Source organism: Opisthorchis viverrini (genome assembly GCF_000715545.1).
Source record: "Opisthorchis viverrini unplaced genomic scaffold opera_v5_21, whole genome shotgun sequence".
NCBI classification, from domain to species: domain Eukaryota; kingdom Metazoa; phylum Platyhelminthes; class Trematoda; order Opisthorchiida; family Opisthorchiidae; genus Opisthorchis; species Opisthorchis viverrini.
This window is the reverse complement of record NW_008751677.1, coordinates 369,968-383,815: the sequence shown is the minus strand read 5'-3', so window position 1 is coordinate 383,815 and position 13,848 is coordinate 369,968. Positions and strand designations below refer to the sequence as shown.

At 41.9% G+C, this 13,848-nt stretch overlaps 1 protein-coding gene across 1 annotated transcript in view; it reads right to left on the bottom strand.

The window, feature by feature from the left end:
* T265_01864 (hypothetical protein) overlaps nt 1–11,949 on the bottom strand; it is a gene marked incomplete at both ends in the record, with an annotated part of 66,809 nt that extends 54,860 nt beyond the window's left edge. The window contains one exon of the mRNA XM_009165990.1: nt 10,985–11,949. Within this exon, the coding sequence (XP_009164254.1) occupies nt 10,985–11,949 (965 nt within the window). The remainder of the gene's footprint in view (nt 1–10,984) is intronic.
* Nucleotides 11,950–13,848: the final 1,899 nt, after the last annotated feature.

Below are 13,848 nucleotides of genomic sequence, written 5' to 3'. Positions count from 1 at the left end.
ATTTTCTTTTGGAGAGACGTGTTCACAGCTTCGTTGGGCCATTTTCGGAAATTGACGTGCGCAAACATTTCGCACAAAATGTACGTTTTATCCAGTGAAATTCGAAAATCGGATACCGCATCCGGTAACCTCATAACAGTGATAATTCGAAACCACTGCTTACGAATTTCTACTAAGTATATATGTACGTGAAGACCCTTTAGTGTATGTTTAAGTGAGTAAACCGAGTACCCAATCGTGTAGTGATTTCAGCGAAATACACGCATTTGCAAACTAATTTGGTTTTGCCAGAGACTCACCTGGAACCCAACTGAATCTCAATGATGTTTTTAGGCAAATGAATGTGATTTACCAGGCCGCCTCATGTTTCAGTCGCTACGATATTCGAGATATCGCGGTACACATACATTTTTGTAATGCTCTACTCATAAGGTTGCTGAAAATTCGTCGACAGCCCACGACCGGTTTCGCCCTCCTTGGGTCTCATCAGGTAGACGCAGTCCCCGAGTTTCGTCAATCTTACGTTACACTTGAAACTTGATTTCACTCGCCTCAGACATTATATTGAGAAAGAATTAGACCAAACTTTTGTTAGTAAAGTGATTAGTTATTGGTTCTGAGGTCAAAGGTCAAGGAAACCCATTGGACAATTGAGATTCCTAATGATGGAATTAAGAGCATAAACCAATGTGTTCTATTACGCTTAGTTCTAACAATTTCTGGGCAATGAAGTCGAGGTATGTCTTATTCAGTTGCATAACTCCTTTGAAAGCGCCGAAAGGCATACGGTCGTATAGCGCGCATAGTTTTCCTCCAGAATGCTACTCATAACCTGTTACGTTCGTAGAATAACTAGAAGAGATATTGGGTCAAAATCTTTGCTAATCTTGACCTTGTAACGCCGAATAAGACGTCCTTTCACCAGGCCAACCAGAATCTTTTATAAGCAACAGACGCCTCTTACAACGCAGCTACCTAAGGGGTCCTCTCGTTCCATTTGACCACACTTTTCAATGCGCTATCCCGCCTTTTTGCCGTGAATGCGGTTGAAAAATAGTTGACAAACCCCAAGCTTTCAGTAATTCCTAAATCTGTTAACCTGCTACTAAATCGCACTGTCGTTCGATGAAGCTCACCATTGTTTCCGGTAGTCTGGCTGTGTAAAGACAAGCCTAGACATTCAGATTGCTTGATTTTAGATTACATTAATTTCTGAGTCCTTAGCCTCTGTCCTTGGGATCGATCTTCGAAATATTATTTCAAACACGCAATTACCTCATCCGTGTCACTGTACGGCGTCACACTCAGGTATTCGGATATACGATAGGATTATCACCGAGTTATATGCACTTTTTGTGTCTTTCGACTATGCAATTTCCATGACCACCAGGGGGGGGGGTAATAAACTACTCTCCATTGTGGAAGATAACTGAATGGTAGCTGAACACAGCAGTTCTTGACTGTATGGATGTACCACTCCTGTCAAATTCCATCATTGACATTCAGTCCAGCACGATACCAGGCTGACCCTTGGTTGAAGTCGAACAAACTATACGCTCATTTTACTGTTCACAGGCGGTCTGTTTCCGGAAGATCGATAAATAGTTTACGCTAAACCACCGAGCTTAAAACTCCTTCTAGCTAGAAGCGGTTGCATGTTGCTGAATTAAAACAAATGTTTCCATAAAAAAACGTTCGCAGTGCGAGTATCCTAGATGACAACACGTCGTTCAGTAGTACTTACTCATGGGCTCTGGGTAAACTGCCAAACATGAGATCTGGTCTTTTTGTGGCTCATCAGGCAAACCGGGTATTTAAATTTCCATCAGCTTTGTTTTCTGTCTAAACATCAAGCTTTTCATAGGTAAATTCACTTGATTTGAGGGCCAGGATGACCTTATAAGCCCCATGAACGACACAGAGTCGGCTGTCTGGAGTCTCCATTACCATCCTGATTAGTAGTGAAACACGGCTAAATGCCCTGAATATCATTACAACTGAAATAGACAGGGATCAGACTCCAACCGGATATCTGCACTTGGCAAAGATCTACAATCATAATTTGTGGTTCATCGCGTAAGGAAAAGGGTACGCTGCCGAGTTGCTTGTTTCGGAATTAAAACTTCCGAGCTCCAAGCGGATTCATCATGTCTTTTGAGACAGTCATTTTACTTCACTAAAACTGAAAGTAACAGAAGTCGCACAATGACTTCTAACTGTTTTTCAATGGCTTGATCTAGCTAGTGCATCTATTTTCTGTCCACAGCCTACAAAGTGTATTGACCCAGAAGCATTCTCACCTCACTATTTACTTCTAAGGCAAAATTGGTTCGGAAACTCTGCGCTGATGGAAAAAACCGGGATGACCAAAAGACATAATTTTGTAGTCATTTCATAAGTTGTTCATCCGGTGCTCCTCGGATAGCCCGCGTTTACTTCCAGTCAGAACTGTGACGCCCCGAGTCTTATCGGACTCTCAAGGACAGACTTGTCCATCAGTGTATGTAGCTCCAAGTTGTTGTCAATGATTTCGATTTGCCCTATCATCAGTAACCGTCATGGTGGCGCTCGGTCACTCAATCGCCAGAAAACGTTTGTCCGAGAAGGTGTAATGACAAAGTCGTTCCACATGCGGACTTTGAAGTCACCTAATTGCAACCCAGTACAACGATAGTACTCCTTGTGTTCCAGCCATTTTAAACTGTCCAGTTTGTTTTTGCTAGTTTTGATGATAGAAGAATTTTTACTACTGTTGGTGCCAAGCGGCAACATTCTGTAATCTGTCCGTCAGTTGTATGTAAAAATGACTACAAGGCGACCCTCTGTCGAACCTGTGTTGCGCGAGTTCCAACCAGAACCTTCATTAACTCAGTACAACTGAAGCCTATAGGCCTTTCAACTTGTACTCAGCCTGAGTCGCTCACTTTTAATGATTTTTAACGTAATGTAACTACGAGAGCTATCTTATAAATCCGCTTACATTTATTTTCAAAATATCGACATATGTAAACTGATCAAACATTACGTTTGTGCGGATGGTGAGAAATTCGACAGCTCCTTGTCTGTTCTGCCCTTAGTTGGGATCCTTTTTAAGCCTAGTTTCCGTATTTCCATACATCTTGTTTTCATCTAAATGTACTCTATGTAAGTTGAGTTGTACACTCTGTTGTCAGCTGACTCGATGTTAACACGATATTCACCAGGTTTAAAGTGTTTCAGAGCCAAACTCACTGCTCAAAGACCATCACATTCCATTCGGGACAGTGCTCAGTATGACACTACTCACACAGGTGCGTATTCAACACGACCAAATGCGATCCTTTGTGGCCAGCCAGAGAGGCGAAGTCCTTAGATTTCAGCAAATATACACTCATTTGCAAACTAATTTGGTTTTTTCGAGAGACTCATGAGTAGTACATTCCTCGGATTTCCATCCTTAGAATCCTCTACTTAAATTTCAAATTCGAGTTATTCGTGAGCCAACGATAGATTGAAACCGAATATCTACCTGAATACTTCGCTTATAACCACAAGCTTTTACCTGCTCACGTGGGTTCGAGTGGAAATGACAAGAGTAGGTATCAGGAAACATTGTCCAAAGTATACTACACTCTTGATGCGTAAGGTGAATAGGTTTACTGTCGAGGTAACAACAAAAGTAAGACTGAATATGTCAGCCATCAATCTACCCTATGTTTTTCTTCCTTTGTTGGGAATTTCGCCTGGCACACTGCGCCATACGGAATTCTCTCCGCCTCCTATCTGTCAATCAACTATCCACCCGAACTGGGGAAAAGATAAAAATCAGTTTCAGACGATTCACTCATAACTTTTTTAAAACAAAAAGTTGGAAGAAATTCTGAAAGAAAATATTGTCTGGGTAAAATCACTAACTAGACTTCGTCCATACAACACTAAAACAACTAAATACCTACAAATACCTTGTAATTCACTACATGCTTCCCACCCAAGTAATTTGCCCACCTATTTTTCATAGATAAAGAATCATCACAAACGAGAGATTCAGCTCGGTTCCAGGTTGGTCTGTCGCAAAACTAAATTTGTTTGCAAATGAGTATATTTCGCTGATTTCGTGCAATTTGGTTTCAAGTGGAACAAAAGGTTGACGGAAACTCGGGGACTGCACCTACCTGATGAGCCCCAAAAAGGGCGAAACCAGTCGTGGGCTGTCGGCGAATCTTCAGCAACCTACGAATATCTATTTTTACTTGTTTTCACGACATCATGTTACCTTTCTCCGGGTAGAATCTGGGTATATATACAAACAAATAGCAACAAATAGCCATTAATGTCGCGAACAGCCCTGTGCATTGTATTTTGTCTAACATAAAATATGTCGTCGCAGAACAGAGCGCTTTAACAGCAAAAGTCAGCTACTAACAGATTTAGAAAAATTAAGACCGACCATCCAAACAACTTGTAATAAAAAAGTCCTAACGAAACCAAAGAAAGCAATCAATTCCATAATCCGACTCAAAGTTTCCACCCAAGCTGGGAGACGGGTCGTTGTGAAGTGAGAATTAAATCATATGACAGGATCAGATCTACAAGGGTTTTTGTGTCTTGAGTTTGATCAAAGGCGTTGGTATGTGATTAGACAACGGTGGGTCACCCTACCGAGCTTGACAATTAGTATAGAGACCATTCGTCGGCAATCGAGGAGCCATCGTCAGTAAGCACACTCAAATTGTCAAAATGCCGAAGAATTTCAATTAGACGGTTTGATCACCATCATCATCGTCGTCATCACTGTCAGCTATAAGAACCGCATACTTGTCATACATTGGTTGTAGCTGCCACAGTTTAGTCCATCGATGATTTGGAGAGGTGGAGTAGGTAGCTGCGCCCTAGAGGCGGGAGCGTAAATTGGTGCGTAAATACAGCACTGTCAGTGGGATGTTAAGTGGGGGAATTGTGAAGGGTGGTATGCAGTGAAGACAATAGATTGGATGCACGAGTGTCACTGGGGGCACGACTGGGCCTTGTCTGATGATGTCTCCAAGCGTCGATGTGGCCAGCCTCAGGGTCCTCATCCAGGAAGACGGTCTCGGTCAATCATTTTTCGATTGATTGAAAGAAGACCACTTTTCAAATTGCCAGATATTTCTGGCTTTTTTCTAAAATCGATTACTGTTAGCTCAAAAATCACCGAAGAACACTACAAGTGCATTTTCACTAGGGCTTCTGCACCAAGGTAATATTTCATCTTATGTAGGTCATGATACTCTCGTGGCGGCAGCCTTTAGAATACAAAATAAGCAGCTGTGCACTGCGTAGCTTATAAGTTATTAGCTATAAACCGCACGGTTGTTCTAATGAATCTCTCTGTTCCCATTGGCAGAGTTTAGTTCCATTCCACATAAAGTTAGTTGTTCACAGAAGATAAAACAACTTTCCTTACGTACTATTTTACACTGCAGTGGATCACAATTACTGCTCACCGAACAAAATTTATAGGGAAGTTCACAACTGTTCTTCTTGAAGTTGTCACATTCAAAGAACAAAGAACAATCCAAAATTTTGCAAACTTTTTTACAACTTGAGTCCCTACAATGCTGTTTCCAAAGAGAAGTAGTTTAAAATCGAAATTTGAAGTTTGTCCGATAGGATTTTGTTGGTTCAGTTTCATGACTTTAGAGGCGCTAAAGTGCAACCAAGGGAAAGAATGAAACGCTTTGACAAATAATAGAACAGCTGACATTTCGCTCTGACTACCAGGAGAGTAATCAATAAACAGATTAGAAGACTCGTCAGACCAGATGAAAGGACAAACGACAATGCTTAGGTCCGATTAAAAAAGTGGGCAAAGCTCCAATTTGTTACTTCGCTAGATGAACGTAGAGATGACAGGCATTCCTTTTGAGGTATAATGTCAAATTCTAGTTGGAGTGCCGCTAAACTTAAGCGTATCGTCTTTCGCCGACGAGAAATTCATTTTCTCCCACTGACATAAAAAAACGATACGCTGGGGTACTGTGGACGGATGTATGCCCTACTGGGCATGTCTTGTGTCACTAAACATGAAAAAGCCAGGAACTAGTCTCAACTCAATGGATTTATGTCCAACTTGTTTGGCGGACATTGGATGGCCATGTAATGTTTCGCATAGTTAGTTAGTTTTGCAAAAGAAACCCAAACACCTGATACGGAGGTAAGACAGTGAATAATCGCACAAATTATGTTATATTTGTTGGCTGTAAGTACAAACAGTTTGACTTAAAAATAGTTCAGGTACAGCACCATTGTAGTGTATAACTGCCACGCCACCAGAAAGAAGCACGAGGGCTTGAATACTGCCAGATTGCCCAAGTCTAGGCAAGTGAAGTCGAGAGTCAGTGGTCGGGTTCGGACTACGGACTTTTCGTTAAGTAATTTCGAACCACTGAACCATCTCGCCCCATACACAAATAACAAAATGTAAGGAACGACTATCTTTCCTGTAAATGAGGATGATTTTATCGAAATCTTGGACGTGTGATGCAACAGGGTATAGTAAACGATGGTGTATCGTCGCCTGTCGTCTCCTCTTGCTGAATCATTCCGCATGAATGACCACACCTTGCATGACAATCATAGGTGATAAATTATCGTACTCTTTGTCAATCAATCCAATGCATTTGGAATGCTGAGTTGTCATAAAAGTGTGCAGTAAGGTGAAATAAGTTGATAAAACCAACCATAAACTAACGCATGTTTGACAAGATTCTTACTAAGTACAAGTGGCACAAAAATGTCGCTGTAGAACAAAAGAGCAAACAGCTGTCTCACAATGGATGCTGCGTTACCACTCCGTATCACATCTAAATCAGACATGTCAGTCAGGCTCGCGTATTTAGTTTATCTTTAAAAGGCCGCATGCACAGCTGGCTTGATGAACGCAAATAAATGACTAGATCTTAGCGGCTGCTCGTTTTTGTTTCTAATGTTTACGGTTGGGTTGAGTTGATAGTCGACTATTTCAAGTTTTATATCTGTCAACTATTTTTCCTCTGCAAGTGAACTGCTTCAAGCAACCTTCTGATAGTATTCATGACATGGCACACTCTGCCACCCAAAGCCAATCCAGTTTGACAAGAAAGATTAACATCAAACTAGTCTTCGAAATAGTATAGTATCAAAATGGAATTTTAGTTTTTTAAACAGTTTGCGAAAAGATTTAGCTCCAAAACTGGGTACTTCTCTGGAGGCGCGATATTTATTCTGAGCTGCGGTGTTGTATTTCTACACACAGAAGAAACGCACTTTGTGTTAGATGCAGCGAGTTGATGCACAGTAACCACAACGACGTGGAGTAAAGAAAATTTCCTGAAGGAGCTGATGAAAATCGCGTAGGATTTACAGGAGTGTCCTAGAAGAACTGACATAAAGTCCGGACTAACAGATGCGAAATTTGGTTTGTTCCGAGTGCCTTCTTTACTTCACCGAACCTTCACTGATGTATACTAAATATTCCATCTTCAGAAGTTTAATGAACTTCTTAGTGACATTATGATTCACGATTAAACACCCTCCCTTCAGGTTAGCGATCAACGTAGCTGTAGACTTCCAGAAATATGTTACTATTTTCAATGTGTTCGGCTTTTGTTTTCTACGTTTCAGATTGAGCGGGTTTGAAGCTACTATTCGGGCAGTCGACTAATATCACCGGACAAAAAGGTCCATTTTACAATCAGACGTAAGATGGATGGTTGCGCCGTCTCATTTACATCTCCTTAATCTTGCCTACCAATGACACTGTCTAAATGTCCGACGGTTTATATGACAGGTTTAGTTAGTGGACAGTTTGTTTTTGTACCGATAAACAAAAACAAATGATCATTATAAAAAAAATTGAGTACTTGTTATGCATCTTACTCTAGCAATTCTATCAATTCTATCTATAACATTGTCCGCGCTGCTCTTTCGCCTATTTGTATCAAAGATACACAGACTTCATTAATCATCAGTGAAGACAACGTCGTCTGGAGATGATGCCCTTCAGGGTTTATCAAAGCAATCTGGTACCTTCTGCTTAGTAACGGCTAATCTTTTCTGTTCAGCAACTTCATGAGCCCCCATTCAACTTACAACAATAAAAACCACATCTGGTAACTTATCGTCTACAGTGATTCTTTACTAACATATTTTCAACCCGAACGGTACATATGTCTGCAAAGCGGGATATAGTTAGTCCCAAAACACACTTCACTCACTACCAAGTCTACCAGAAACGGAATGTCTTCGTTATAGTTGTGCCCTCGCTACATTGGATCTGGGGTCCTTCAGCAGCGCCAAGTAGTGAGCATGTTTCCCTGTGGCCTAGAAATATAGGCCACAAATTGCTGTTAAAACATGGTGAACAAAACGATCGGGGTGTTCTTCATTCATTCATTCATTGAACCGGTGTGACAGTTTAGACGTTTTTTATGGGTGAACATGCTTGGTATACCAAACCTTGAGCAGAGAGTTCAATACATAAAACAACGTGCAAAGTACGGTCCTTGCATAGATAAACGCGCTTCAAAGTGTGTAATAAATTGTTTGTGAAGATTGGGGGATAATTTCATTATATCCTACGTTTTTCGTTGAATTTTAGGGGGCTTTGTCACAAAATGGTAAAATTAGATGAGTCAGCACCTTTGAGAAACAAACGGGCACCCTCCATTTTACACAATCTCACTTTGCTCCTGGCAATAAAAGCTTTCCAAAGTAAGTGTGGATTATTTACCCCCCTTGGGCACATTTCCCAATACACCTGCAATATACCAGCAATTAACGAGAAGATACCTTATAAGTTACGGTTTTGGTTTAGAGACACGGTAGATTATGTGTGTAAATTTAACTACACTATAAAGAAAAACAACACATACTAAATGCGTACTTTATCCGTGTTTAAATTATTATGAGGACCAAAAGTGCGCACATTAGCCTCAAATTGTCGTAAGGTTTATTTTAATTCGCTAACTACATTTATTTCTTTAACCAAGTCAGTTGCTTGGCTACACTAGGACCGCAAAGCCTCTTCTGTAAACGACGGTTTGTTTACTTATCGATGTGCATAACCGCATTTACTAAGAGGAGCATTCCCCTCATCAACAACCCACAACTGTTCAGGTCTACTTCTAAATACCCTCCAAATATTTGCTTGCACAAGAGTCATAACCTGTCGGGATTTGTGATGAGCGCCGAGTGTTGTGTATACTGCTACATCTTTGGTAGTATTTTAAGGATCAAGTAAGTAATATCAATGATGAACTAAAACGACGGGCGCCAAACTGAGTCGCCTAAGTAAATGAGTCTAACCAAACCACCACCTGCGTCAGGTTGTCCTAACTGCAGAATACTGTTCTGTACCTATATTGTACGGATCTCCTTATGACGGCATAGTAGAATATTTCACACGTCTCAATAACCAATCCCCCAGAGAATACGGCTACTAGAAGACTTATTGGTAAATAAATCACGCATCTTAGGCATCGGATAAAAACAATAAAATGAAATAATTTCTGAAGGTTAAGTCTCGGACTTCATAAAGAGAAAAAGTTTCTCTTGACCTATGAAACATTCCTGGGATAGCTATGTTGCGGACATATCTTATGTCTGGTCAAATAACCTGGGAAGAAGAGCAAAAATATTGAAGCTCAGTGCTCAAATACACAATGACTACTTGAAACACTTCAGTGCGCCGAGATCTGTCGCACTCGCGTTCGCCCGATAGTATGTCTTAGGTGACTGCGCTCAGTGAATACAAGTAGTTTCAGCCTATAATATAACAGGAGCGGCAAAAGTTTACTCAACTAAAAGTTCAATTTCTTGTTAAGTTACCTTCATAACTTATTGCACCGCTAAGTAACTTCTATTGCCATTAAGAACTAGCTGTTTGATGGATATATCCTATAAATGTGTGATACTGCTAGTGACTACTTGAATTCAGTGCGCCGAGATCTGTCGCACTCGCGTTCGCCCGATAGTATGTCTTAGGTGACTGCGCTCAGTGAATACAAGTAGTTTCAGCCTATAATATAACAGGAGCGGCAAAAGTTTACTCAACTAAAAGTTCAATTTCTTGTTAAGTTACCTTCATAACTTATTGCACCGCTAAGTAACTTCTATTGCCATTAAGAACTAGCTGTTTGATGGATATATCCTATAAATGCGTGATACTGCTAGTGGAAACCCTAAGGCTAGATTTCCTAATGTGTGATAATTACAAAATAGATGATGCGTTTGTAGGGATGTCCATGCGGGATGGGCGATATCATTTACTCAATCAAAATGCATTGTTTCTCCGCAACCTAAAAAGTGCTGAGGATTTCATCGCCACAGTACTACTGGTCGTTTTCAATTATGCCGGCAGATAAAGGTCGACTGGTGGACCCCAGTAGACGTCTGCGTATTTCCTTACCAGTTAGTACCACTGGTCGTTTTCAGTTATGCCGGCAGATAAAGGTCGACTGATGGACCACAGTAGACGTCTGCGTATTTCCTTACCATTCTTATTCTTAAGGCGAGATGGCCCAAGTGGTTAGAGTGCGAAGTTAGTGACCGGAAGGTCATTGATTCGAACCCGACCTTTGCGTTTCGACTACCCCTAGCAACCTAGCAGTATTTTCCCCCTCGCGTTTCCTTCGGGTGGCGTGGCAGATAAGCATCGGATGGGTGTTACAGCTGAACGACGTTTTCTTACTCTCTCAGGTTTGTATCACAATCAGAGGATTTTCACAGCACCGTGCGCGACTCTGGTATCCATGCACTCATGCACACAGCCGAAGTAGTCCACTTATAGCTGATATCTCAGTCCCTCTCATAAGCGATCCATCACATCATAAATGTAAGTGGTTTGGCACATCCAAAACTGTAGTTAACAGATGACAAAAAGGCCTTGACGGATAAACTAAATCTAAGAGCAACTGAAATCAATTTCTGTGTAGTATATCAATCTACACAACTGTTGAAGTGCGAAATATCACAAAAGCGATCTTACCTGGAATCCAATAAGTGAAGATAGTCGCCCTTTCTGGCGCTAATTTCGCCGTTAGTTTGTGTAGCGTGATCAAACATTACAACGAAGTATTTCCCCACCTTGTGTCCATCACCAGTCCTTTGGGAGCAAGGTCTGCCTGGAGTGAACCCAGTTGAGTTCAAGCTTAGACGGCTTGGAGATCCACTGCTGGAGAGCAAGTAGGACTGATGAATCAAATAACGATTTGAATGACCGCTGAGAGATGAACGTTGACCCAATCCTTTTTCGTGCGTCAAGAGCCCAATAGTGGTGTTTATATTGTGTAAGTTAGGTTCCGTAGGCTCCAGTTTCGTTTTCTCGAATTCCACAATGAGCGAGGTGCGATGCGCAACGTCTGAGTGGTGGGTTGCGATTGTCGGGGTAGTTTGGTGACACCTGAATGTTTGATCTGAAGAGTCTTGATACGAACACAAGATGTTCGGATTATCCAGGTTAGGACTGCAATTCCTTGATAGGGTTAAAGCCGAATCATAGTTTAGTTTTGTGTTTGACATCCATGATGGCATGGAGACTTGTGATGAGCAAGTTACGGCTCGAAGTGGCTTATATTCCGGGCTTACTGTTTTCAAAATCTGGGGGCTTCTGTCATACTCTTGGGTGCCGTAATCTATAAAACAATTACTGCTCCGGGGGCAATTGGAGGCTTCCATTGGCGTATCCTGTTTTGCAGGAACTTTTTCTGAGGCACACATACGATCAGGTGAGAAGCTTGTTTTATTTTTATTGACGATCTCTGATAAGGCATTGCTATCAGAAATACCCAGGGAACAGTTGCATCTAGTAGGCCGATTCACCGAATCACTGGTGCGTTTTTCAGACATTTTGGAGTCAATACAGTCATCTTCGGTCGAAAAATTATCTCCGCCGTCATAATTTGCATAGTCCACGTCGTTCTGACAAACTGGCTTCCCTGAACAACTCCCCATCAAGTTAATGGTTAGAAAAGGGCATCATCAAAATTTTGCAACCGAATCAGAATCACGCCGTTGTGATGACCTACAAATCCCAAGCAGTAAAACAAAGCAGAAATGTGTGAGTATTAGTGACCACCGCACAACCTCAAGGCATCTATGTCATAAAACTTAATTTGTTTTTCACTTCCAGAGTCAGTGAAAGATTACCATTATTGAAGCATGATCTAGTTGAGACTACGGCACAAGTTTCGTTCCAGCACGTTCGGACTGACCAGGACAGGGTGAAACAGGGCAGACTAAATGGTATGGAACAGGTGTTGGGACAACACGGCATAGCACTACAAACCAAACCAGTCCAAAGCACTGCAGCGCATAGAACAACGTCACAGAGCAGGGTGTGTTGGGACAGAGGAGTAGAACCTTACAGTAAAATTCGACCATCACACGATCTACGGCCCCCTTTGGCAGACGAGTGATTCTAATTCAGTCGAGTCCAAATTTCTGTTTCGATGGCGAGCAGAAAGAAGACTAGACGGAGTTGGCGTGTAACGTGACGCATTTTTGTCTCGCGTGGTATGGGTGGCAGCTTGTCGGCTGGCCAACCATACATAATTAAACACCAGTCGAAAGGAATTGTTGCGCCCACAGTGAAGATACATGACTTGCCCGTAGGTCATTGAGAGTGCCAATACATTCATCTTGTAGTGAAATTATTTCCATAAACTGATAGAATGGATAGATGCGTTTTTCGACTCGATGTCATCTCAATGGTTTTCTGGTCCCCAATCCCTCAATGGTATCAATTCCTCTATTTTCCAGAATTGTAACGGCCTCACAAATATCCACTTGGATCAAATTGCGGTTAAAATACTGTATAACTTAGCCTCAGTTTCCGAAAACCTCCTACCTCAAAAGTGTTGTATCCAACCCCCCAGTGGTCTGCCCTGAGTGGTTATATGGAAGCTTCACAGACCTTCTCATAAAGGAGCGTTACCATTCAAGACCCATTATTCACAGAGTTAAACATGCATCACCCGCGCCCATTCATGCGCAAACCTAATTGCAGACCAAAAGTAGCCTATCTCGCACTCTCGTCCTCATCTACGGTAATAATGGTCCATTCTCCAGGCTCCCACAAGAAAATTCCAGGGCCAATGGAGTGTATGCGCTGTATTGCATGCATGAAATAAAGAGGGAAGAGATGAATCAACACTAAGGTCCAGTGCCGCTTAGTAGCCGGACGTCAAATCAGTTGAATGAATGTGTCGTGAACTGACTGCGCGCGGTGGGATGACACGCCTCAACGAAAAATGTAAGCGGGATAATATACTGCAGGAAATCGGAATGGATGTATACAAGGCATGATTCTCAGAATCATGGTGGGTAGACCTGCCGGTGTCGCTGTTAAGCGAGTCAGGCGATGAACTTTCTTGAGCTAGTGGCGTTGTAAGGTCCGACACTTAAGGAACTCACGAGACGATTGCGCCCATCTGAACATACTCAGCTTGTATCCAGTAGACAATAGGAGCGGACAGAATGGGGCCGTAGATGGTGTGTTAGAAGCTGTCAGGAAATAATTCTTTGGCAAACGGTATAATACTCCTCGTGAATTAAACAAAATGTACAATCAGTTAGGTGCAATCAGCGGGAATGACGTACAAACACAGACTGGCCGTTAAACAGCGTAAATTTGTCGTAGAGGTATAATGGCGCAGAAGATAATTGGTACGTTCGGGAGGTGAGGAACTGCCTTGGCCGACGGCGGGATGCGGCAGCTTTTGTCAGGTAACAAAGCGGATTGCGCGCCCAGGTCCGTTTAAAACAATTCTCAACAAAAGGTACCCGACAGATGCAGTATTCGATTTGGTATTGCGGTTAACACTCTCACCTGTCATCTAAGAAACCCTGAGT